Consider the following 27,983-nt stretch of genomic DNA (forward strand, 5'->3'; position numbering starts at 1 on the left):
TGTTTTCATATCAATCAAACAAGAAGACACTACTGTTAAGATTTTTATTATGTTAAATAGATTTAGATTTTATTTGTCTTAATTAGATCGAATTTGTTTAACTGTGTAAAGCCTCTTGACATCTTCCACCGTGTTAGGTAATTCTTTCCCGGTTGTTTCGGGTATCCAAATCAACAGAATTGTCACCAAAACCGCACACGACCCAAACACGACAGGGGGCCCCCAAGGGAAACGCGATCCCTGTGAAAAAATAAATAAAACATAAAGGATGCATGAACAAAGTTAATTTTACGTTTCCTGTCACTTTCAAAATACCAAAACTACGAGGAAGGATTATAAACAAGAGCTTTGTTTCATTCATTAACTCTAACACAAATGCATTGAGTATGCAAGCTTCATGTAGACTAACTGTTGAATAACCTTTCCCGTCAGTAATTCAAACAATTCTATTGAGTTTTTTAATTAAAAAAGTTATCCATGTGCACCAACCAATTGATGCAGTATTTATTTACCAAAAAAGAAAAATTAAACAGGAAAAATAAAATAAAAACAAAGGGGGTGTTTGTTTTTTTTTTTTTTTGTTTTTTTTTTTAATTTTTGTTTGTTTGTTTTTAAATGAGAAAGTCTTTTAAAACTACGCGCACGGACGACGAAAAATTAATCAACTTTAGACAGCCTAAGATATAGTTACCAGCTAAGACAAATAACCCTTACATGTATAATCAATGAATTATTTAACCCTAACGGGCTTTTAAACAAATGCCAATAGCATCACTGTTGAAAATGTCTTGATTAATAACATTCTTTGACATTTTCCTACACAAAGAACAAGGATACACTCTTGCATTTAAATATCAGTTTTGACGTCATAAGTACATCTATGGTGTGTGTTATGATCACTCACCTACATGTGTATACAAACTGGATAGAGGAAATGCAGACTGATTAAGAACAATTCAACGAAATCGAAATCCAAAATAACTTTCTAAATAAGGATGACTTTTTTTGTAATTCCATGTATTTTTCTGTTATGTGATTCATTCAAAAAAAACCTCCAAAGAAAAAGAAATAAGGGAAACAAAAGCACCCCCCTCCAAAAACAAAACAAAAAACAAACAAACAAACAAAGCAAAGCAATAAAAAACAAAATCCACCCCCCCCCCAAAAAAAAAATAAATAAAAACCTAAATACCCCTCCCCCAACCCAAAAAAAACCCCAAAAACCAAACAAAAGCCGAAAGAAACAAAAATAAAAACAAAAAACAAAAAACAAGTTAACAACCCCCACCCACAAGAACAACAAAAAAAAGAAATTAAAAAAAAGCACCCCCGTCTTTAAAAAACATTTTTAAAAAAAATCCCCAAGAACAGAGAGAAAATTCAGATATATTGAAAACTTACGAACATGGTTGCGTAGGGTGAGATCATCCCCCCAACTCTCGCTGCTAGAGACGCCAACCCTAGCCCTCGCGCCCTGCAATGAAAATTCAACACACATATGCATGTATTTATGATTGTAAATGATATTTCATAAAAATGACTTAATAAAAGTATAATTATATGCTTATAAATCCTTAATGGCGATTTTCAAAAATGAACAATTTAAATTAAAATTCGTAATCAATAAACAGTATAAAGATATTTGTGCATCGTTACTTTATCAGTCGATGACCAATATGAAACTTTTTAGGTTGGTCAAGTATTGCACATTGTCTAAATATGCAATGTCATAAAAATATGCATTTCTTTTCTTTTTTATATTCGAAATGTATAAATCTAACATTAAACAACGTCGTCATATGTATATGACATAGGTGTGTTTTGTTTCAAAGAAGGCTAAATGGACTGAATTAAGGACTTCCTTAATATTAATCTTATTAAAACAAAAAAACTCTCTACACCCCCCCCCCCGGAAATTAAAAAAAAAATATCTTAACCTCAATTATCTGGGGGTATTTGGTTGCTTTTGCTTTATAAAAATGCACGTTATAAGGGCTAATATCATATCCAGCCTCGTTATGAATTTTGGTATGAACCTGATATTGGTGGGATAGATTTCCGGCGTAAATAAGCACGCGGCCATCCAAGCACCGGATATACCAAACTTTCCCGTAAAGCTTAGAGTCATTGCGAAACCTTTAATCATACCAGATTCTGAAAAAAAATATATGCAAAACAAATTGTTAGCCACCATACTGAAATATAAGAGTATATTTAAATTACAGGGACCCGTCTTGATCTGCATTAAGTTTAACTCTTTATATAGCTGCAGGTTTGTACAGCTCTTGGTCTGAGCTACCCTTTATACTATAAGACACACATTGAAAGTTAAACTCAAGTTGAGACGTTGATCAGCCATTATTCAACGTTTAGTTAACGTTAGGTTTCAACGTTGAAACCAAAAGCAAATCTCAAAGTTTATTCCACGTTGAAGACACAACTTATTTCTTACAAATTTTGGATCGACTTTTGTTTCTAAAAAGGACAACATACATAATCTAACACAAATTTATATGTAGTAAATGACAAATGACTTTGACTTAAACTTAATTTCAAGGTCATATTAACATTTTTCAACTAGATCTAAAACCATTTCAAATTTGCATTCACGAGAAGAATTCTGTCGTTAACAAAATGTTACATTTGCAGAGAGAGATAGAGAGAGAAAGAGAGAGAAAAGAGAGAGAGAAAAGAGAAAGAGAAAGACAGATTAATACACACCCCCTACAAAGGCGAGGACACCAGACAGAAGAAGAGATACCCCCGCCGTAGACAAAAACATTGCACATGTTTTTCTTCTTCCCCATCTGTAACGATAAAACACAAACTGTGTAGACAATGCAGTGTAACAATAAAACACACACTGTGTAGACAATGCAGTGTAACAATAGAACACACACTGTATAGACAATGCAGTGTAACAATAAAACACACACTGTGTAGACAATGCAGTGTAACAATAGAACACACACTGTGTAGACAATGCAGTGTAACAATAGAACATACACTGTGTAGACAATGCAGTGTAACAATAGAACACACACAATGTAGACAATGCAGTGTAACAATAGAACACAAACTGTGCAGACAATGCAGTGTAACAATAGAACACACACTGTATAGACAATGCAGTGTAACAATAGAACACACACTGTGTAGACAATGCAGTGTAACAATAGAACACACACAATGTACACAATGCAGTGTAACAATAGAACACACACTGTGTAGACAATGCAGTGTAACAATAGAACACAAACTGTGTAGACAATGCAGTGTAACAATAAAACACACACTGTGTAGACAATGCAGTGTAACAATAGAACACACACTGTGTAGACAATGCAGTGTAACAATAGAACACACACTGTGTAGACAATGCAGTGTAACAATAGAACACAAACTGTGTAGACAATGCAGTGTAACAATAAAACACACACTGTGTAGACAATGCAGTGTAACAATAGAACATACACTGTGTAGACAATGCAGTGTAACAATAGAACACACACTGTGTAGACAATGCAGTGTAACAATAGAACACACACTGTGTAGACAATGCAGTGTAACAATAGAACATACACTGTGTAGACAATGCAGTGTAACAATAGAACACACACTGTGTAGACAATGCAGTGTAACAATAAAACACACACTGTGTAGACAATGCAGTGTAACAATAGAACACACACAATGTAGACAATGCAGTGTAACAATAGAACACACACTGTGTAGACAATGCAGTGTAACAATAGAACACACACTGTGTAGACAATGCAGTGTAACAATAAAACACACACTGTGTAGACAATGCAGTGTAACAATAGAACACACACTGTGTAGACAATGCAGTGTAACAATAGAACATACACTGTGTAGACAATGCAGTGTAACAATAGAACACACACTGTGTAGACAATGCAGTGTAACAATAGAACACACACTGTGTAGACAATGCAGTGTAACAATAGAACATACACTGTGTAGACAATGCAGTGTAACAATAGAACACACACTGTGTAGACAATGCAGTGTAACAATAAAACACACACTGTGTAGACAATGCAGTGTAACAATAGAACACACACAATGTAGACAATGCAGTGTAACAATAGAACACACACAATGTAGACAATGCAGTGTAACAATAGAACATACACTGTGTAGACAATGCAGTGTAACAATAGAACACACACTGTGTAGACAATGCAGTGTAACAATAGAACACACACTGTGTAGACAATGCAGTGTAACAATAGAACATACACTGTGTAGACAATGCAGTGTAACAATAGAACACACACTGTGTAGACAATGCAGTGTAACAATAAAACACACACTGTGTAGACAATGCAGTGTAACAATAGAACACACACTGTGTAGACAATGCAGTGTAACAATAGAACATACACTGTGTAGACAATGCAGTGTAACAATAGAACATACACTGTGTAGACAATGCAGTGTAACAATATAACACACACTGTGTAGACAATGCAGTGTAACAATAAAACACACACTGTGTAGACAATGCAGTGTAACAATAGAACACACACTGTGTAGACAATGCAGTGTAACAATAGAACATACACTGTGTAGACATTGCATTGTAACAATAGAACACATACTGTAGAGACAATGCAGTGTAACAATAAAACACACATTGTGTAGACAATGCAGTGTAACAATAGAACATACACTGTGTAGACATTGCATTGTAACAATAGAACACACACTGTGTAGACAATGCAGTGTAACAATAAAACACACATTGTGTAGACAATGCAGTGTAACAATAAAACACACACAATGTAGACAATGCAGTGTAACAATAGAACACACATTGTGTAGACAATGCAGTGTAACAATAGAACACACACTGTGTAGACAATGCAGTGTAACAATAGAACATACACTGTGTAGACAATGCAGTGTAACAATGAAACACACATTGTGTAGACAATGCAGTGTAACAATGAAACACACATTGTGTAGACAATGCAGTGTAACAATAAAACACACACAATGTACACAATGCCGTGTAACAATAGAAAATACACTGTATAGACAATGCCGTGTAACAATAGAACACACACTGTGTAGACAATGCAGTGTAACAATAGAACATACACTGTGTAGACATTGCATTGTAACAATAGAACACACACTGTAGAGACAATGCAGTGTAACAATAGAGCACACACTGTGTAGTCAATGCAGTGCAAGAATAGAACATACACTGTGTAGACATTGCATTGTAACAGTAGAACACACACTGTGTTGACAATGCAGTGTAACAATAGAACATACACTGTGTATACATTGCATTGTAACAGTAGAACACACACTGTGTTGACAATGCAGTGTAACAATAGAACACACACTGTGTAGACAATCAATGCAGTGTGACAATAGAACACACACTGTGTAGACAATGCAGTGTAACAATAGAACATACACTGTGTAGACAATGCAGTGTATTTATAAAACACACTGTGTAGACAATGCGCTGTAACAATAGAACACACACTGTGTAGACAATGCAGTGTAACAATAGAACATACACTGCGTATACATTGCATTGTAACAATAGAACACACACTGTGTAGACAATGCAGTGTAACAATAGAACATGTACACACACTATGTAGACAATGCAGTGTGACAAAAGAACACACAGTTAGGTAAGAATATGCAACATTTAAAGATTGTCTAATACAATGATGTTGTTTTTTATATGATAGGTGTTCTAATAATCAATTTAAACCAATGAAGTAACTCATTACGCAAAACAATTGACACTAGGAAAATTGATTAAAACTTATTTCTTAATTTTTGTCTTTTACTTAATTATAAGCATAAATATAATATTGAATAAAGATGCCAATTGATTCTGTAATAATCAATAAGCTGCTTCTGTTAAACCAGAATTTAAGAAATAAGGTATCATTTTTGGATGTATATCGGGATATAAATACGGGTTGGTCACGTGATCAAATCTCATAAAGCTCGAGGGATGACAAAAATCGTATATGACGTATCCATAATGACCTTTGACCTACCTTGGAATTCAATGCGAATTCATTATGTCTGAACACTTGTGATGACCATGCAAATGCAAATTTCAATATTTTTATTTTACTATAAAAGGATCACAAACTACTAGTAATTTCTCGTATGTTTTAAACAACCTGAATCGTTTCATTATCACGCCTTCGGAATTATAAATAGAAGATATTACCTAAATTGGCAATAGACTTTAACAGTGATTCGATGGTTTTAAATAAGTGCTAATAGAGACCTATATCTTGCAGACAACTCACCTATCTCCGACATCACACTAAGAACCATCTGATTACGTGGGTGAAATTAAGTACGATTACCTTATGTAAAATAGAAATGAAGTTTATAGTAATCAATGTGTACTCAACGAAATCAGTCAAAGGACGACGGGAAATTTATCATCGGTTTATACCATTATGTGCTGTCAAAAGACGCCGAATAAAATCAGAGATCTGAAGTATTAGCAAGGCTGATTTTATTGATAACTGTAAATTCCTAATTTTACGCGAGTACTCAATTCCGCTCTTCCGCTTTTTGCATCAAATTACGAGAATATATAATTTGTTATGATTACATGTCTGAAAAATAAGAGCGAGATTTTAAAATCCGCAAGGACTATATCTCGCGATTTTACGCGGAAAATAATTCCTTGAGTTTAATAAGGAATTTACAGTATCTTATATCATAAAAACTAACGATATGTAATTTCGCATTGCAAGTTCAGGTTTTTACCCGAATAAATTACACACATTTTTATTCTAAGTTGAATTTCCGACCTTTCCAACAAAAAATTAAAGATAGAATTAACACCCATAACACAGTAGTACGATGCATTATTATCAGTATTGTTTCTTGAAAATTGTATCAAAAGCAAATTTTTTTGACAAACAAATGGTAATAAAGTTTAGCCTGCATGCTTCTATCTTTAAATTCGATAGTCTGCCTTTGATTTCAAGGACTGAAGAAATGGCACTTTGGTAATGACAGAGGAACAATTTTAATTATTTAACTCTGGTTTAGGAATACACACGCGTATCTTTTAAAAAAGATTGGTGAGCTTTCTTCTTTACAATGATTTGTGAAGATTTCATTTTCATACGATACTATTTAAAAATTGGTTGAAATTGGGGGCAGATATTTGACCATACCGCACATAGTCCTTTCTGAATCGATTAATTAAGGAAGGCACAGTAGTGAACTGGAATTGTGCTGGAATGGGGGGTCTCAATTTAGAATTATGAATCTAGAGTGGGCTTCACATCGGCATTGGCATAGCTCATTGCCCGTACCTTAATCATTATATATCTACTGTAATTTCAATTTCGAGGTGACAATTTCCAAGAACCATTGGTACTGTTTTATAGCAATTGTATCTTTTCGGGCCTTTCCGGAAAGCTCAGAAAACATATCCGGGGTTGTTTTCCGAGCTTGAAAGAATTTAAGATAAAGGTAGCTATTTATTGTAATATTTAAAATAACTTGGCATTGTAAGACCTAAGCTACAAGTACTGTTACTTTTTTACATTTACAATAAAACACAAAACTTCATGTGAAGATGATAAAACGAAATTCAAATGGTACAGTTTATCTACAGTAGGACAGTTTTCCCAGAATCCCCTACTATAGAGTCGAGCATGCGTATTCCAGTGAAAAAGGCTAACGTAGTTGCTAGCGCTCGAGGGCGCTAGCAATAAGACTTCAAAAATATCTAAATCATTCGTACCATTTAAAATCTATTGTTTTTTAAAGGTATGTATAAATAAGTTTCCTTGATAAACAATGCTGCAGAATACATTACATCTTTTATTTTCAAATACCAAGTTAACTCAGCGGTGATGGTTTTTCATTCGTGATTTGTGTTTACATGTAGGCCCAAAAACTTTTTCACATCCGTTTTGCTAGAGTAACTGCACATAAGAGTTCCTAATTAACTCCCAAAAATATCAAATAGCAATTTAAATGAAAAAACTACTATATTACATACATTGAGTCTTGATTTTGATAACTGTGTTGTACTTTTTTACCATCACATGCGCTTTTTGATACAATAAGAGAGACAATAAAGAAAGGTGATTCTTTAGACTATAATTTAAACACCAAATACCTTACCTATCCAGATATGTTCTCGATGATTCAATTTTCGACTGTTTTTGTTTTTCTGTTTGTTTGTTTGTTTTTGGGGTTTTTTGCGATCGCTTTTACATTTCAAAATATCGCAATACACCGAAACTATACCCAGTATTGTTTGCTATACGAAACTTTTTTGATCGCAGAAAGGACTGTTTCTGATTAAACAGTCGCCCTTTTTACCAAATTTTCTCAAATTTTGTGACACGAATATAAGGTATTGCACATAAGAACTTACAACATTTTCTTGCAGTCCAAACTAGCTGGGAATAACAAAAGAATATAAATATACCTGTTAATGGTCAGTGAATATAGAATCACGGAGGGTATTTCTACTACACTGTTCAGGAAGAAATTCAGGTACATGTTGCCCGACATTGTCCCGGACGTGAGAAACAGTCCATAGTAAGTCAGACTGCTAACAAACCTACAGGTTAAGAGAAAATGAGTTATCACATTAAAGAAATTTCATTTATAGACCAAAAACCAATGCTGAACATTATTTGTCCCAGTCTTGAGAAACAGTCCATAGCTAGTCAGACTGTTCACAAACCTGAGGGCAAAAAAGAATTTGAGTTATTACATTGAAGGGATTACATTTATACACCAAAAACTAATGCTGAACCTTTCTTTGCAACGATTGATAAACAAGTTCTACAACTTATAAGATACTTACTTACAGGCTATGAGGACGATAACAAGTTTATTGCCCCCGAGACAGCAACTATTTCAAGAGGCGAATAGTGGCTGTCGGTATTCACAGAAGTATGAAAAACATGCATATGAATATTTTGCGTTAACAAGGATGTGGAAAGAAGACGGATTGCCCAGAGAAACCCAATTTGTCCAAGCGGGCGACCACCATACCCTTTCATATACAACCACTGCTGATGATGGTGATCGAACTCGGGTCGCAGCGGTGAGAGGCAAACTGTATTGTCCATAGCACCACTTGGCCATCTAATACACCAACTTATGGTCAAAGCAATGGGAGCTCTTAAAGCGAGCCTGCTGTTTACAAATACTAATTCAAATATAAATAATGAATGATTACCTACGTTGAAGAACAGTCTTCTGCACCCCAAACTTTTTTCAAATGAGACTGGGGCTCCAAAAGGGAGGAAGACTGTTTAGAATAGCAATGAACAGTCCTTTGAAAAGCAGACTGTTCACAAACCCAAAGTTGGAGAGAACTAGGTGGTTCTTATTTTCAGGGACACTCTCTCGAAAGCCGACATATTGTAGAATAAAACAGTATAAATGTTGATACAACTATATGTAAATAAATACTAAGTAATCATGTAAATTGATATAGGAACAACTCCTGGAAATTTCTATAAAACTAGTAAACTTTTGAATCGGCTTTTAGATATATTTTATCTTCATTTTATATAAACAATAAAAAATTAATATAACAGTAAGAAACAGTGTCTTTACAAGCTAGAATGTTAGCGCTAACATATAGTCAAGGAGGACATGCGTTTTTGTTTTATTGTATGAAGAACATTTTCTTGTACGCCAATCTATTTACACATTGGACGAGGATTAAAACACTGCGTAACAGACTTTAATACTAGACTTTTCGAAATCATGTAGACATAAGTGCAGACATATTTGAACAAGTACTCATGAATTTTTATCTATCCCAAGTTTCTGCTTCAACCACTTTTTTTGTTATAAACCGTATATCCATTTTTTTCCGTGTGTTTCAAAAAATTTGCGAAAATGGGACAATATGTAGCATTTTCTATTTGCGTAAGTCATTTTTACGATTTTTAAAATGTCCGATAGAAAATGATACAGGATATAATTTCTACGTATTTAATATTTAGCGATTTTAAAGATATCGCAAAAATAGAGAAAATTAGATCACCGCGAAAATTATCGGATATACGGTATTAAGATATAAGCCATAAAACCTTTGAGCCCAAACTGTGTTCATCCACTAATATAATAAAAAGTCCAGATTATCTGTTTTGAAATGCACCCTCTACTCTACTCTTCAGGTTATAATGCACAACAAAAAGTTGAAAGTGTACGCAACAAATATGATAGGTACCCGGACGATAATGTTGAAAAATAGTGCGAGGTGTTTCGAGTGACTTTCTTATGATAAAAGATGTCGACATTTCTAATCATAAATCTCCTAATCAGAATTTTGTTTTCTCTCATGTGAATTTTTTCGATTGAAAAATAATAATGTTTCAAAGAAGACATCTTACACATTTTCTCTCTCATCGATTTTAATTAATTGTACTTCTCTTACAAGGAAATGAAGTTTTACTAACAAGCGTCCAAATATGACCAAAATAATAACTTTGGACATACTTTTGAAGAAAATTTAACTTAAGTGCTCTTGTTCTCTTTGACTGATCTAGTACTGAATGAACGTTTCGGTTACTATTATTTTTACTGCTGAATTCAAAGTGAAAGATAAACGAAGAATAACAATACGTATATTTATTTACTAGTAAACTCTCCAATATGGGGCTTTTACACAACGGTCAAATTATTCATACACATCTAAAGAATTCTTAGAGTGCAGTATTGTACACTGTTTACAGGGAAACATTCGCCTTGTTTTATTTTGGCCTCTCTACCCTCTTTGTAAGAGGACAAACTTCAGATTGAACGAATTCAAGAAGTCCAAATTACCTTTATTTAAATTACACACAACTTTGCTTGGGTGAATTCAAGACGGAACGAAACTGTTTGCAAGTGAAGAACGGCGAAAATAACAAGAGGCGAAAATATATCTGTATAAAGTATTAAGCTGATTCTTACCATAGCATCCACACGACAAGGGATGGCACTAAAAGATGTTTGTGTCTAAATATCTCTAAGACAGACACCTGCGTAGATTCGGAATCCATCATTTCTTCTAATTTTCCCGCCATTTCTGCGGTCTGTTCTGGGATGACGTCATTGTTTTTTTCAAGAAGGAGTTCCCTTTCTGCGTTTTCTTTTATAGAATCTAGTTCTGAAAGCAGGCAAGCCGGGTCTTTTTTATTACACTTTGCTGCTTTTTGAATCCACAATTTGGCCTGGTCAAACTTGTTATTGGCAAGAAGCCATCTTGGTGATTCATGAAGAAACCTGAATAAAAATTATCCTAACAAAATTTTCTTGTAAAATGCAAGGACCAGTTTATTTTTCTTGACACGTGTTCATGTAAAAGACCGGTATATAGAAATGCATGTAAATAATCTAGTAAATCTTCATGTTACATGTACAACCGAAAACAGAACCAATAAGATACACTAAATCTTATTTAAGGAATGAAAATCATTTTTTTTTTCAGTATTACGAGGTGATTACTTCCAATTAAGCCCGCGAGGCTTTAAATTTGACCATGTCTTACAGTGTTTGATCACAATATTCAAAGAGTGATTCACTATAATTACTCATATCTATATAACTTTAAGCTGTTGTAAATTTAAATACTCATTATTAAATCAAATACATTTAAACATTATCTTAATTTTGCATAATTATGCAAACCCGGTCGTGCACCCAAACTTCATCAATGATGACATGTAATTAAATATACATTGCAAAATCGACTCGGAAGTTTGTCACAGACAGAGACAATGAAAAATATTTAATATAATATGATTTAGATATTTGATCCGTTTTGAATTAGTTTTAATCCGTTTTTAATTACTTATGATTGAATTTCACTGGTAATTGCTTCATTATGCAGCAGTTTTCTTGATATAAAAAGCACACCAACTTATGAAATTCCTTTGTTTATGAATTTGTTAATACTAGTACATTTTTGATAATAGACCATAAACACATTAATTGGGTATAGACCGGTTCAAAACACAGTTCAGAACATTGTACAATAATCTTGTAGTTGTTAAGTTTTCAGGACATACGGTTATTATTTTCAAAAAGTACAAATCGGTTGTTGACAATACCATTTTGTAAAAAAGCTGTGAATCCCGAACACCGCTGCGGCTCCCATCATGTACCTCCAAGTCACGTGACGCAAGAAGAAGGCCACGACGGGAATGATGCTGAGAGATAATGCCCAGGCCACGGTACCGGAACTGATGACAAACCCCCTTAGCTCCGTGGGGAAGAGCTCCAAACCTAAAGTAGGCAATACGATTCCGGGTCCCTGGAAAAAAAAAACCCGGAATTACTTTGCTTGAATATTTTTGCTTACGCCAATCATGATTTTGCCAGCCTATTTTTTTCACCCATGATTCAACATTTTAAGGAAATTTCTAAAATCCTAGGTTATTTTGATGTATTTTCTAGAGTTTTGATTATTTGTACAATTTGGAGAGGACATAAAATACTATTTTGTATCAAGAAAAATATGGTTTTCAAAATATTTTTGGATTTATTTTCTAAATATCTGTAATCCGATGCTTTATACTAAATGTAAAAATAAAAACGTGTCAATATTGTATTGAACCATTTCGTAAGGCTAAAAGTTTCTATGTTTTAATGTAATGTTATCAAAAGAAAAGGCAACGTTGTCGATTATCAGATTAGAATAAAAATTATGAAAGCGTCGTCATCATCATCATCATCATCATCATCATCATCATCATTATCATCATCTTTTACGTCAAAATATATGATTTAATAATCTTAACCCTCAATTGTGCTATTGCAATTGTCATTAAATAACAAAAAAAAAACCACAAGAATAATCACAGTTTTTTGTCATTATAATCATTTGAATTATCTTCCTGGGTGTTATGTCAAAAATATAAACATAGCAATAACAAGGTCTCCATATTTTTTAACACACACCTGAGAGAACATGCCCATCAGGAACCGCATCACAACAAAGCCCGCGAACCAGGGTACAATGGCGGTCAGCAGGAAACAGACAGTGACGGCCATCAGGGTGGTGTAGGCGATCAGGAGTCGGCCATGCTTGTCCGCCAGGGTAGGGAAAACGCTAGCCCCCACCATCTGCCCTATTACTAGGACGGTGGTAGTCATACCACCTAGTCCCTCGTTCTCACAGACCAGCTCCCACTGAAAATGGACAGTAAACGCTTATTAGTTATACTAGTATACTGTGGAACCATAATTATTCTTGGAGGTTAATGTTCGTGGGCAGCCAATATTTTCCTGGTTCGTGGAGACATAAACTTTGTCGATAGCAAGTTCTATTTTGTAAATAAATTCTAAACAAATGTTTGTATACACGTTCGTAGGGATGTAAATTCGTGTGCAAGGGTAATCCACAAAAGCCATGAACATTGGATCCCCATGAACAATGATGATTTTACAATAGCTGAAGGCATGGCGTCTCAGTTATCAAACTTGCAACAGGTGCTGTTAGGGAGGCAGTCTGGTAAACAAATTCAGTTAAGCCTTTATTAAAGTTTGAACGCTTATTATTGATAGCCGAAGGCTTGATATATCATTCATCAAGCCTGCCACAGGGCTTTATGTTCATGGTTTTTTTTTTTTTTTTTTTTTTTTTTTTTTATACTTTATTGATCTCCTTTAAAAAAGATGTCTAAATAAAAAAACCCAGTTTTCTATATCTTTATAAAATGTTCTTATTCTGAAAAATGAATATCGATAGTGATTTCCATATAGATAAGTTTAGAAATCTTCGATTTTAAACTTTTAATGTAACAGGTTATCGATTTAAAATTTACAAGCTGCTATGAAACTTAAGGTTTTTTTTTCTCTCTGATTAATTACGCAATTTAGTTTTTAACAAAAAAGGAAATAACCAAACAAACAAACGGAGATGCTTTCATGTGACAAAAATGTTAATCCTCTTGACACTAGTCATTGATATCTTCTTTACTTGATCTCCAAGCAAATTAAATAATTGTTGGACAATAGAAGTGTGAAATTATCGTAACAGCTAGATATGTGAATGTTTACTTTTCTGGCATGCCATTACTATCCCTTTGTCATAAAAAAGCAATGCCTGTCAAAAAAAAAATAATTGTAACAGAGAATGGTTTAAGATCTGGAAGAGAACGGTTGGGCTAACTGTGCTCGAACCCCGCACATTAGCATAGAGTGTGTGATATCGGACTATCTGTGCTGGATTTCTGCACGTTAGTGTCGATTTTGAGTACAGAATTATATCGCACTGTCCGTGCTGGAATCTCCGCACGTTCTTAAGTTGTTATCTCGGAACTCCGAGAATCGGTTTTCATTGGAATACCATGTACCGTTATTTCATCAACTTAAATACAACTTGTTGAACTTTTGTTTCGTTTTGGAGTTTTTATTCAGCGTAAACTTGAGCGAGTGTAACGAATTGAGCTTTCCCCTGAATTCACCATATGGATTTTAAGAACTTTTATATTACAATTTACAATTTACAACAAATCAAATAGAAGATACGTTCGTGAAAGTTGGGTAGTATTTTTAGTAGAAAGCCGATTGGCATGCTACCGGGCTAACCGCAGCTTCACGGAAAATTCGCGATAGGAACTTTACATTTAAAATTCATTGGTGAAAATTGGTGTGAGAATCGAATTGTTCCCCGTCCTCTCAACAAAGCGAGTGATTGAAACTCTAACGTCATGATGAACCAACAAGTGCGACCGTCCATCCACAAGAAGTCCGAAAAACAGAAATTACGGGACAGGAATCGTATGCAGCAGTTTTTGGATAAGAAATTCCAGGGATCTCCGAACTCTGTGTCTCCGCCCGCTACTAACGTTACCATCCTAATGACGCATTTGGAAGAAAATCCAACGCAAGCTTCCCATGCGGATTCGGAATTGACCACCACCACTCCGTGTCCAGGTGATGTAGTGGAAACCCGTCAGCGTAAACTTGAGCGAGTGTAACGAATTGAGCTTTCCCCTGAATTCACCATATGGATTTTAAGAACTTTTATATTACAATTTACAATTTTACAACATACGTTCGTGAAAGTTGGGTAGTATTTTTAGTAGAAAGCCGATTGGCATGCTACCGGGCTAATCGCAGCTTCACGGAAAATTCGCGATAGGAACTTTACATTTAAAATTCATTGGTGAAATTTACATGCAAATTGAAACAGAGGAAATTCGGACTATTTAAAAAAAAACTTCTTTTCATTGCTGAAAATTATTTTGTAAATATGTGTGTATAAATTTCGGACACTACCTCATACGTAATATAAAATATAAATAAAACACAATATCGATTCAAGATAGCATTGTAGTAGTTTTAAACTTTTAGTTTGAAAATATAATACTAGGGCTACAATGTACAATTGGTTATGGTTTTTTTCGTTCCTATATAAGGGAATGTTTGCGCCCCTTAGTCATAATGATCCTTAGCAGTATACAAAACAAAATAAATCTATTTGACCTACATGTTGCATAAGAAACATTCGGCCTGACTTTGATTTCCTTGTATTAACCGGATGTTAGCATTATAGGACACCTGTTATCAATAAACGCAATGTTGCTTCATGTCAACCATTTTATAGATCCGTAATTTGGGTCGAATACCAAATTTGGCATACGAAAAAAAAATGTAGGAAGTAGGGTTGTCAGCAAAATAATCATCCTGCTTTGTTACGATTTCTTTTGCTTTAAACCCTTATGTAGATTCCATTTATAAATGGCTTTTTTTTATTGAAGGTTTTTTATGTGCCCTTTTGTCAATCAAAAGGTCGTAGAATTTGTGAAAGACCAAATTACTTAAAGTTTTTCTATTGATGTAAAGCTGAACATCATTATAGACCTACTCTGTTTCGAGATTTTGCTCCACCTGCTTTTCGCTTTTTGTATTTTTTCATAAATACAAGTACCTTAATTTCGATTTGTGCTCAAACTACGTTCATCCACTAAAATTGAAAATGAAAAATTTCCAGATTTTATGTTTGAAAACGCCCCCTCTACCGCTTTAGACTTCAATACACAACATAAAGTAAAAAGTCAATGGAGATTTTGCATTGCATCAGCCATAAAATAGCCCGGATAATAATGTTGAAAAATTATGCGAGCTATTCCGAGCGAGTTCCGAATGGTAAAAAGATGACAACATTTCCCATTATAAATTTCCATAATAAAATTGTTTTCGTTCCTGTGAACTTTAACGATAGATATATAATAATTGTGTTAATGAGGATATCATAGATATTTTCCCTTTTATCGATTTCAATTGTATTTTTCACAGTTATGCGTGTGTTTTTTTTTTAAATTATCATCAAGTGTTGAAAGCATTAACTTGGGACAGACAATAGTAATGTGTATGAATCAGTCTATTTTTTTCCCCGAATTTTTCGATCTACCACTTTTAATTGCTATCAGCATGTTCCTAGTTTATTATCTTATGGCCTGCTGTAAAGTGTGAATCATTACCTCAGATGCCACCGTCTGCTGCCCAGAAAATTCGAACCCCGCTCTACATGGCACTGTTTCTTCTACCACTGTCCCAGATAGATTTGTCGTAACTGTGACGTCACACTGATGATATTGGAAAATAACGTTGTGCGAAGGATTCAGTTTCCTGTTTGTGTACGAAGCATCGTCTTCGAAAGAGCTACACCGGAAATCAGGAATGTGGCCTAAATTAAAAAAAAATCCAAAAATCCTAATACAGTAAAACACGGTTATAGCGAACACGCTTATAATGAATTGACGCTTACAGCGAAGTGAATTTCATTCCCCAAGTCTCTATTTCATGTTGTAAACTTGACGGATATAACGAATTACGCTTATAACGAAGTTAAATTGGCCGTCCCTGGGACTTCGTTATAAGCGTGTTTTACTGTATTTATTCGTTGTCCAACTCTAATTTCACTTACTCAACAAAAATACAAAGTTGATAAACTTATTGCTTGTAAAATGTTTGAAATATATTTTTAGATGGTTTTTTGTATAGAATTACTCTTCAAGAAACATATATTGTTAATACACCTGCACTCTGGTTATCTATTTTGAATACTATTACTTAATCATTATCAAGCTCTTTGTGTTAATGACATTTAACCAATTTTATCTATTTTTCTACGAGCTTGCGTCTGTCGTATTTATGAATTTTTTACTTACAGTACCTCATTTTTCTGTGTGTTAGTTTGTTTTTGGTTTGTTTGCTGTTGTATTGGGTTTTTTGTTTAGCTTTCTGGTAGAACATTTCAATATGTACAGCCTCTTACATTATTGTTAAATGTTTGTAAGTGTGAATAAAAGGATATGTAAAATACTATATTGCATTTATTTTTTAAAAGTTTTCGGGAGAGTGAATTTAAAAAAAAAAGACATCTAAATCTATTTATAATATCTGATCAAATAAGTGGAAAATAGACAATGGTGATTCAATACTGTGTTTTAAACGTACAGAAAACTTGCTGTTACAAAGATTAGTATAAGTACAGGCGTTTTTTGCTTAGTTTTTAGAACATATTGCCGAAATTCCCCAACATCTATAGATTAAGATTTTGAAACATGTTTTAGTACTGCACCTGCATCCTTTATAATTATGTCTAGACCAACCACTTGATTTTCACACTTCGAGTGGTAAGAAGATGGGGGAATAAGATGGCGCAAATGCCCATTCGGTTTAGCAATGAAATACAATTTTGAATTTATTTTTCCCCAATTAAATAAAACTTTGCATAAGCAAAATTTCTAACTATAGTCAGTTTTTAATATATTTAACAAAAATTAAGAAAGAAAAAAATATTGCCAGAAAGTTTTGGTGGTATCGAACCCGTAACATAATAACCCTAGATAGATAAGGTGAGCTTATGGCAGGTGTATGGTGTTCCGATGGGGCCACTTCGACCTTCGCACTTTCGCCTTTAGGTCGAAGATGCAAGAGTGCGAAGTTGCGAAGGCGAAAGTGCAAGAGTGCGACGGCGAAGGAGCGAAAGTGCGAAGATGCGACGGCGAAGCGCGAAGGTGCGACGGCGAAAGTGCGAAGGTGCGACGGCGAAGGAGCGATACTACTATCGCTTTTTCGCCGTCGCAACTTCGCACTCTCGCCTTCGCACCTTCGCACTTTCGCCTTCGCCTTTTTGATAGCATTCAGAAAGTCTCGGTCGATTACATAGAAATTGATGCAGGCACCGTACTCGCCAAGGTTTTCCGATTAATCCATGATATCATTGGTACGCATGCGCTAGGCCATTGTGCTTACTATGAATGTTTATAAATATCTTAATGTGTATATGTGACATATATATATATGTTTACCAGTGCTGGCTATGCCTAATCATTATATACTCAATATAAAATGTAATGTCCGTCATAATGCATACATATGCACTTCCAGCCCCTGTCACTTACCAGCTGTCTGTTTACCGTGGATCAAACACAGTAACATTCTAATTTCATTATGCGACACTGCTTGCTGATGTATGGATCTAAAGGGGGAGAGGGGGTCCGCCCCCCCCCCCCCCCGGAGAATTCAATATAAATAACTTCACACATGCAGTAAAGGGGGTAGAGGGTCCGGATCTCATTCCCCCGGAATATTTAATTTTATTAATTATATATAATAAAATCTCCAAAATATGTCTCGGAACATAATTATCCACACCCCCCCCCCCTAGAAAAAGTTATGGATCTGCGCAGGCTGTTGAAAATAAATTCTAAAAAGTTCATCGTCTGCCTCAGATGTCCTTTTATACAGCTAAAATTGTCTTTAAACGATAGAGAGCTCCACAATTATAAAAAGACGAAGGCGAAAGTGCGAAGATGCGAAGGCGAGAGTGCGAAGTTGCGATGGCGAAGGTACGATAGTAGTATCGCTTCTTCGCCTTCGCAACTTCGCACTTTCGCCGTCGCATCTTCGCACTTTCGCTCCTTCGCCGTCGCACCTTCGCACTTTCGCCGTCGCAACTTCGCACTCTCGCACTTCGACCTAAAGGCGAAAGTGCGAAGGTCGAAGTGGCCCCATCGGAACACCATACAGGTGCTCTAACCACTGAGCCATTTCAGACACAACAAGAAAGGCTTTTTAAATATTATGTCTGACTAATATGGAGGGTAATCGTGTTCAAAAATCCAGACATGTAAACTTGTAAATCCGAATATGCAATCGTGTTGATGTGTGAGCCTGAGCATGAATATGTGTAATTCTGATCGTGTAACCTATAAAACTCAGGCATAAATACGTGTAAGAATTGACTCAGTTCCTTTGCATGATGCACATTTTGCAACTTTATTGTTTACATTAGTTAATTAAACCTTCAACTTTGCACACTTTCAATCCGTAGTTTCTGCGTTTGTAACTTCAGGCTCGGCAATAGCACATCTGACATGATACAAATTGACAAATGTAAAGTCTACAAGTTTGTCGAATTTTGACATGACCTCATATGGCCACTGCATTGCTGCGGGAAAAGGCATGCCGTAACCGCCGGACCGGAATGAACGAAAAATAAACATAATATTCAGCTAAACTGTTGCAATAAGCTTTTAATGAACGACACCTTTTCTATCGAAAACACCGGTATTATTTTAGAAAAAAAAATAGAGGTATGATTGAAACTGGACCAAACAGGAAGAAAAAAATCGTTGCCGATGTGACGAATGCGCTAATATCCGTAATATAATTCTCATGGTATTATAAAAGGAAATGCCTAATATCTAATATCTCAAAAAAAAATTGACAAAATATTGACATGTAATTTAAACTGGAATATAAGTAAATGCGTACTCTTTCCAGAAATGAGACGGATCAAGAAATTGCCTAAGGGGGTAAATATATTTTGAGCGGCATGGGGTTCGAAGACCGCCGTGAGGTCCCATGTAACTCCACTGCTTCTGAATTCTAAGAATTTTGAGAGTGAATTTTTAACCGGGTTTCCGATTATTGATATAGTAAAAATTGCAGACGGGCGAGTGGCTGTCAAAAAGGTACCATTATTGTACCGATAACTCATCGAACAGTTTTCAAGATAGGAAGTTGTTCTTTTGCAAATTGCTAGGATTTTGATTTCTGATTATTTATAAAAATATCAGCTGTTGAACTTAGTCATTTTTGGGCAAAAGCATTGCATATAGAGTACCCCATTTTTACTCTTGTTATTTTTCTGAATTAGTTAGAATAAACGACCTGCAAGGATTTGGTAATTTTTCGCGGAAAAATTTGTTACTTTACATGTATTTATACTTTTTGTTGTTGTGTAAGTGAAAGATAAATAATAACACAATCTTCAATAATAATAAAAAAAAAACTAGCGCATATTTTTTGGGCGCCGTAAATTGAAGTTTTACTATGGGAGGCACTGTAGCTCAAAGATCTTCTACCTGCAGCTAGTTTACAAGTGGCTGTAAAGCTGTATTATACTAGATCTCCAGAAAATTTTTATCAGCCAACTTCACAAAGTGAGTCTGTATTGAACCGACATTCAAGACGTCATACTCAATCCCGTAATAATTGCTTAAATAATTTTTAAGAAATGTCAATTTTTACCTTCATGATAGGCTTTTTTTCCCTATATATTGCCGACAATGCAAAGAAACATTTCTTAAAATAATTTATACACATTTTAATTTCACGACAGTTAACCTTATCTTTGGAATTTTTATTCATTTTTTAAAGAGGGTGTCGCTTCTTATGTCTCATATTACCGGGTAATCACAATCTCAAAACCAATGTATTTAAATACTGGTAGTTTGCTTTTCTTATCGATAACTTTGCAACTCAGCTGACGGACCCCGTGTAATTTTTCGCGTGGGGGGGGGGGGGGGGGGGTCTTGTCACAACTTTGTGGTAGCGATAAGGATGCATTTGGAGATATTTTCTTAATTCAGCTGAGGCCTATACTTTAACAATTTGTTGTATGTATTCTAATAACAGTGGCGTGGGAAGCAAATTGAAAGGGGGGGGGCTAAACTAATCATGAAAAATATTGTCAAGAATTCCCATAATCATGAAAATTCTAATCCGTGGGGGAGGGTATACCAATAACTCCAATCTTACCTGCCCAATTCCCCCCCCCCCCCCCCAAATCATGAAATTCCTAATCCGTGGTGGTGGGGGGGAGGGTGCTAGTATACCTACTATGACTATAATTTTCAATATCACTATTAATATTTCATTCTCTTTAAGGTCTTTTAAGGAACAATTTTGTTTGTTGCGAGGAAAAAGTAGGGGGGAGGGTTGAATCCTCTCTTGATCTGTTGCTATGTTACTAATGGTTAGGTCTAACTTGGCAAAAGAAATGGGGGGGGGGGGGGGCTAAGTCCCCCCCCCCCCCCCAGCCCCCCTCCCGGTTCAGACGACTATTAATAAAAATGCTTATATATCTTTATACACGTGTATTCAAACAAAGTCATTAAATGTAATTTTTTCAGTTCTATGAGGATATCTGAAGTCGATCGAATTCTTTACTCGCAACTTTTATACATTCTCTAGATTAAATGTACACCAATCTCATAATTTAATTTTCCAAAAAATAATACTCTATGAAATGTTGTTATCCAGAGATAATATGATTATAGGCTTACCTAATATTTTTTTTTTATTTACTAGTATTCCGTCCCTATTCCGGCGATTACGGCATGCCTTTACCTGCAGCTAGCCCTTTTCTATCAGTGACGTCATTGTTTCCATATAAGGTCATGTCAAAATTCGACAAGCTTGTAGACTTTACATTTGTCAATTTGTATCATGTCAGATGTGCTATTGCCGAGCCTGAAGTAACAATCGCAGAAATTACGGATTGAAAGTGTGCAAAGTTGAAGGTTTAATTAACTAATGTAAACAATAAAGTTGCAAAATGTGCATCATGCGAAGGAACTGAGTCAAATCTTACACGTGTTTATGCCCGAGTTTTATAGGTTACACGATCAGAATTACACATATTCATGCTCAGGCTCACACATCAACACGATTGCATATTCGGATTTACAAGTTTACATGTCTGGATTTTTTAACACGATTACCCTCCATAGACTAAGGCCACGAACTACCGGACTTGTATTATTTTTTCAAAACATTCAATTGTTGGGATACAAAATGATATTTTTAATGTATAGTGGGTCATCTCTCCACGTTTTTGTTGATTAAAATCGCTTTGTTTTTCAATAGACCTTAATTAGACTATGATAAAAATATGGAGCACAGACCCACTCTATAGAAGAAAATGCCCTGAAGTTCTAATAAATGACAGTATTTGCAGGTTTTGATACGTACACGCCTGTTTGAGTCAACATATTCCAAGTATTGAACATACCTATAGGTTAAAAATCAATGATTCGTTAAATATATATTGTTTTCAATGATTTAAAAGAAATCCATAAGATTTATTGATACTTTAATTTTTCAGTAGCCTGTCCGACCGCGTATGGGCATTTAACACGCCTTATCCACCCATCTTCTTTGTAATTGATCTTTTATAACATTTCTATGATTAAGACTTTGTAAATTATATTATATAAAGACGACGAATACTTACATGTAACGTTTTAATTTGTTTTTGTTTATTATGAAATGTCTGACAAGTTGATAGTATACATATAGCAATATGAAATGAATTGGTTAAAGCAAAATTGAACAAAGGATTATAACAATTTGTTTTTCTTTGGACTGTCATGTCATAATTTCATTTCGATTGATTAATTGTTTGGTTGGTTGGTTGGTTGTTACATCAAAATTTATTGACTGATAAACTGATCATGTTGAAAAATAAGTTGATCGATCGATAAATTGATTGATTAGGTAATGATAGAAATGAATTGCTGATAATTACGTCTTGTCGATATCAATACGTTCAAATAACAAAATAAGCCTAATTAGGAGGCGATGGTGGGCTTGTTTGCCTAACATCAAGACATATAATAAGCAAAGGTTACTTACTGCAGTTTTCATCCTTAATCTTCGCACCATTGACATTTTATTTCCAGCTCTTAGCCAATTGATAATGACAGAAAGCATCTAACACTCGAGTTTTACATGTAGAACTTCAATGCAACTATTTTTGGCAAAACCATCGCGAAAATTATACACATACTATACGCATACTTTTTGTTTATCCGTTTAATTTTAATCTTAAAAATACATATGTATGATCAATTTATTTCATTTTTACAATTACCATGTATGATATGGATAAAATATTCCATGTTTTTTCTAAATGAAATTTGAAATCTAATACTTTATTGATATAATGGACATTAAGGATACCACGAAAAAATAAACATTCAAAAATTTAGATAAAACACACTAGCTATCACTTTTTTTGTTTATCACAAAAATCTAACCAGTCGAGAAGATATGTACGATAGCTTTTAGAGATGCTAATAACAGCCGTTGAAAAGTTTCAAATACGTTGAAAAAATAAAAAAAGAACATAACATTTGTTTTCCTTTGGACTGAAAATTATATCAGTTAAGTGGCTCTTTAAATAACTTTCCTTTTTCCTTTGGACTGAAAATTATATCAGTTAAGTGGCTCTTTAAATAACTTATAGTTCGTGTAAGTTTAACTAGGCAAAACAGTGACGAAGCAGAAATGCATTGTTTGTGTATGATATGAAGTTCTGTAAATGAAAATTATATCAGTTAAGTGGCTCTTTAAATAACTTATAGTTCGTGTAAGTTTAACTAGGCAAAACAGTGACGAAGCAGAAATGCATTGTTTGTGTATGATATGAAGTTCTGTAAATGAATTTGCATACGCTTATAAGATGACACAGAAGTGAATCATTCATAGAAATCACTGTTTTTCCAACGGAGAACAAATACATATACCCAGAAATTTTAAAAATATGTAACTGCAATATGTTGGCGGTAATTAATCTCAGCTATAGTTTCATTGAAACTGGAAAAAATTGTCTCAAATGTCTAGGAAAAGATGTCAATCAAAATTTTTCAGTCACTTAGAATGTTACTGAGATATGGGGGAAATCTCAGTAGATTGAGATCAGAATTAAGGGATTTCCCTCGTTAGACATACTCATTGACACTCACACGCACATTCAAATGTTCAACTGTTAATGTACATCTAAATTGTTCTTAACAGGTTGTGACGGCATTGAAACAATTTTCATTGATTGGGAATGAATCCAGAGCTCTGTCGACAGAAAACTGTTTTGGGGGAAGGAGGCGAAGAAATGCTTTGGTCTTTTTGTTAAAGTTTTTTTTATCGTTCTAAACATTCTTAAAATAATATTGATTGAATATTATACATCCATTGCGTGATGGGGAAGAACAAATTAAAATTTTATAAATTTCTTAAAGTAAAATCCGATTTCCCGAGGGCATTGGTCGAGGGATATTTGACTTTTCCTGGGTAAATAAATAAATGTATTGCATGGTTAGAAATACCATTTCATCCGTGGACACCCGCGTGTTGTCTCGTATACGTCTTTCCGATTGTAATTAAACTCATTTAACTTTTATTTTCCTGAATCATAAACCGGGTGAAAGCCTTGTAGGACAATCACAGATACGACCGGAAGTGAACACAATCCCCGTTTCATCTTTTGAAATTTTAAATGTCTAGACACACGGATGTGTTATGTTTTTGTTTGGGCAAAACACATGGATATATCGGTGGTATCTGCGACACACAGATCCATTGATTGTAACTAAGAAACACGGCTATCTTGCTTGTTATTGCAACACGCGGAAATCTCGACAGTTACAGCAATTCATAAATTGTATCTAAGAGAGTTCTAGGATGGAATTTTATTATTATGTAGGGATGTTCTAAAATTCAATGATGCGTCACTCAAAGTATTTATATATCAAATGTCGATTAAAACAAACCCTTACCTCACAATTAATGTTGTAATTCAATATTCAAGCAAGATAAAAATTATAAACAATTGAAATATTATCAGCTTGCCTTGTAGACAACTATACTTTTAAAAAGTGGACTAATTGCCCTCAAAGCAGACCGTATATTACTGAATAAGAATATATAAAAAAATAAATGTCTTATTTTGTTTTCTTTTATTACAATCATTTTTTTACAAGCAATTTGAAAACCTAATGGCTGTTAGAGAAAGTGTATCAGAGGATATATATATATATATATATATATATATATATATATATATATATATATATATATATGGAAAAAACGATAAGAAATCAGAATGATAACATTTACTGTTTTGCAAAGCATTAACTGTCGAAATTTTGTTAACACAATTAACATATACATGTTTACTCAACCGAAAGGTGTTACAAAGTTTGTTCTGTGATTCTTAATATCTCACTAATTAATTGTTTGTTAATTAGCGTATTGAATTTTCTTGAACTTGACATGAGACCAATCCTTTCGTTTCTATCTTTTTAACAATGAAATGAGGGCAGCCTTATATGGATGTGTTTCTTATATTGTACACATTGTCGTCATCATAGTAGGAACGGAAAAAAGCGAGAATATAGACCAAACCACACTTAACAAAAGTTATTTCCCTAGGCCGCCATTTTTGGGAAAAAACCCATATATTTCTCACTTTAGCCTTTGTAGTAAAGAGGGTCGTTGAATTGTCATTTGACATAAGAAATCCGTGTTCGCTGTGAATTTGTATTGCCCTAAGTTAGGGCAACCCACACATCGAAGGAATGGAATCCATTTAATTTCAAGAGATTAATTAACAGGTCGCCAAAATATTTAGTTGCATAAAGAATGAAAAAGTTTTTTTTTTCACTTTTGACCTTTGGATTGACCCTGCAAAGGGAACAACTTTAGCAAAGTGTGGATTGGACTTATTGAAGAAAAGGAAGTTTAACATACTTTTGTAGGCCCAAATATGTGAACAAAAATAAATAAATTGACTTACCAATGAATACATATATGACTATAGGAAATGCCATCATAGGGAAACAACTTAAATTGTAGATATATTGGAGCAACTGAAAACGACCAAATTTCCCGAGAGATCGCAACACACGGTCAGTATCCATATCGACTGCTTTTTAGCGTTTCAAACCATTGTGAATAAACATATACAGCTTTGCTTCTTTTAAATAAAACAATTTCAATTTATTTGTTATTGACCCATATTGCCAAGTAGAGTTGAAAAGTAAGTTACAACATTAATGCAGTATCTCACGTTTAAATTGTGGGCTTACATAAATTAACTATCAGTGTGAAATAAAGTGCATTATTCTTTAGTTTGTGTAAAGTGAATTGCTTTTTTAAATGTAAAACTGATTAATATGTCTCCAACTAAACGAGTGTGTTACATTTTCGCTTGATGATTCAATTAAAGTTGTATCAGTATATAGTATTTGATTTTTTATCTAGTTTAGATGAAGTTAAATAACTTTTCTATTAATAGAGTTATTTTACCTAAATCAGAGTTTTGAACAATTAACACAATAGCTGAGATTTAAAATTGTTGAGGAAGTGAAGATCTGCAAGACTAAGGGTTTCATACAACAAACAAATTTAAAAGGCACTTAACAGAACATCAAGTAGGATATAATTTTCCCCCTCAATCAGGAGTAACATCAACACTATTATTTGTTATTCAAAATAGCTCCTTGTTCACGTGTTTAAAAGCATTAAAGCGTTTCCTATCGATATTTTGCCGATAAAACATTTTTAATGCACGTTTCATTTAATTTTAATATTTAATTTCATTAATTATTTATAGTTACTTGCAAACAACTTTGAGGATCACACAAAAAGACAACAATTTTAAAACATTTCAGTCTTATGATAGGTATTCTTAAGAAAACAAATATTGTTTTTAGTTCTTCAAATGTTTTCTGATATTTTTGATAATTTTTCCTTTTACAGAAAAAAACTCAGATTAGAACCTTAGTACACCATCAGATAAACTTTGAAGTCAATTTGAAGTAAGTTTAAGTAAGTTTCTTGTAAAGTGCCGTGCACTTTAGTTGGTGTTGATCGCAACTATACATTTACCCAACACACGAATTGCGAGGGGCATTGTATATTGTAAAAGAATCAATTAATTCTTCTAGTTGTAAATATAACTCCTCTTAAACCACTACACAGAATTTCACGTAACTTTGTAGTAATATAGTAGACAGTGTTTATATTTAGATGTGCATATTAAGGTGGAATAACACACCTGTAAAAAGTCACTCAAATTAACAGTAAATTATTTGATTATGAAAAATATAATGATAAATAAAGTATACATATGTCAAACAAGCGAAAAATTTGCATTTTGGGGATAAAAATGAATATCTTAAAAATCAATTCAGTAAGTAACAACAAAAACCCCTGCGGGATTCGAACTCTGTATGTAAAGATCACAAGCCCAACACTTTATCCACTCGGCTATGAGATAAGTTATCAGTTGTAGTCGATAAAATCCTTTTAATAAAACAAAATGTCGTTTCGATCAGGGATCAGCCATTTTGTGGCGATGTGTTATTCCACCTTAACATGAAATTCGGATTAATTATTCCCATTGCTTTTGGAAAAGTTGGTCCCTTTTGAACTTAGAAAGCTGTCTTTGTTAACAACTACAGATTAGATGTGTATGTTAGCAGTTTTGCTTTGCTGTGAAGTTTTTAGCCGGGCTCTACTGAAAGTAGAGTCATGGCTGTAGGCAGGCAAATCGCGAATGTCACTATAAATAGCACAACTTCAAAAGTAAACAAAAATCCAAAGAGCGTCAAAGTAAAAGCTTCCGCTATACCAAATAGTTATACAAAGAGCCACTTTTTGTCAAAAGTGTTGGCATTTTTTTTTGTTTTTAAATTTCGAGAGTTGTCTATCTTTTTTTTTTAGTTTTTTTATTTATAACGTGTTTTAAAAACAAGACTATGCGTTTTGGACATATACAATGCACATAAATTTCCATGAACTACTTTGCTCCGCGTTGAAGAAATGGGTATTGAATATTTAACGCTTGTTGCGAAATTCAAGGTAGCAACTGTTGAACTTTTTTCTACTAGACA

The 27,983-nt window shown here is 34.1% G+C and overlaps 1 protein-coding gene across 2 annotated transcripts; it reads right to left on the bottom strand.

Moving 5' to 3' along the window:
• On the bottom strand, positions 1-26,078 carry LOC128173390 (solute carrier family 22 member 7-like). Of its 2 annotated transcripts, none has more exons than XM_052839064.1 (10): positions 25,883-26,078; positions 16,494-16,699; positions 12,964-13,194; positions 12,114-12,316; positions 10,975-11,286; positions 8,483-8,617; positions 2,722-2,807; positions 2,037-2,154; positions 1,406-1,474; positions 1-240 (listed from the first exon to the last, which is right to left on the bottom strand). In XM_052839064.1, the coding sequence occupies exons 1-10, from the start codon at positions 26,004-26,006 to the stop codon at positions 183-185; spliced, it is 1,542 nt and encodes a 513-aa protein (XP_052695024.1). In that variant the 5' UTR covers positions 26,007-26,078; the 3' UTR covers positions 1-182. The 2 variants fall into 2 exon arrangements, with proteins under 2 accessions (XP_052695024.1, XP_052695023.1); XM_052839063.1 differs by having other exon boundaries at positions 1,402-1,474; positions 25,883-26,076.
• Positions 26,079-27,983: the final 1,905 nt, after the last annotated feature.

Source organism: Crassostrea angulata, chromosome 2 (assembly GCF_025612915.1).
Source record: "Crassostrea angulata isolate pt1a10 chromosome 2, ASM2561291v2, whole genome shotgun sequence".
Lineage (NCBI taxonomy): Eukaryota > Metazoa > Mollusca > Bivalvia > Ostreida > Ostreidae > Magallana > Magallana angulata.

Excerpts from the sequence above, each read along its gene's own strand:
- LOC128173390 (XM_052839063.1), bottom strand. The coding sequence starts at position 26,006 with ATGGATACTGACCGTGTGTTGCGATCTCTCGGGAAATTTGGTCGTTTT. Across the intron at positions 2,155-2,721 it reads TGTCCTCGCCTTTGTAGGGG|AATCTGGTATGATTAAAGGT; the intron begins GTGTGTATTAAT and ends ATTTTTTTTCAG. Across the intron at positions 1,475-2,036 it reads ATCTATCCCACCAATATCAG|GGCGCGAGGGCTAGGGTTGG; the intron begins GTTCATACCAAA and ends TTTTCATTGCAG.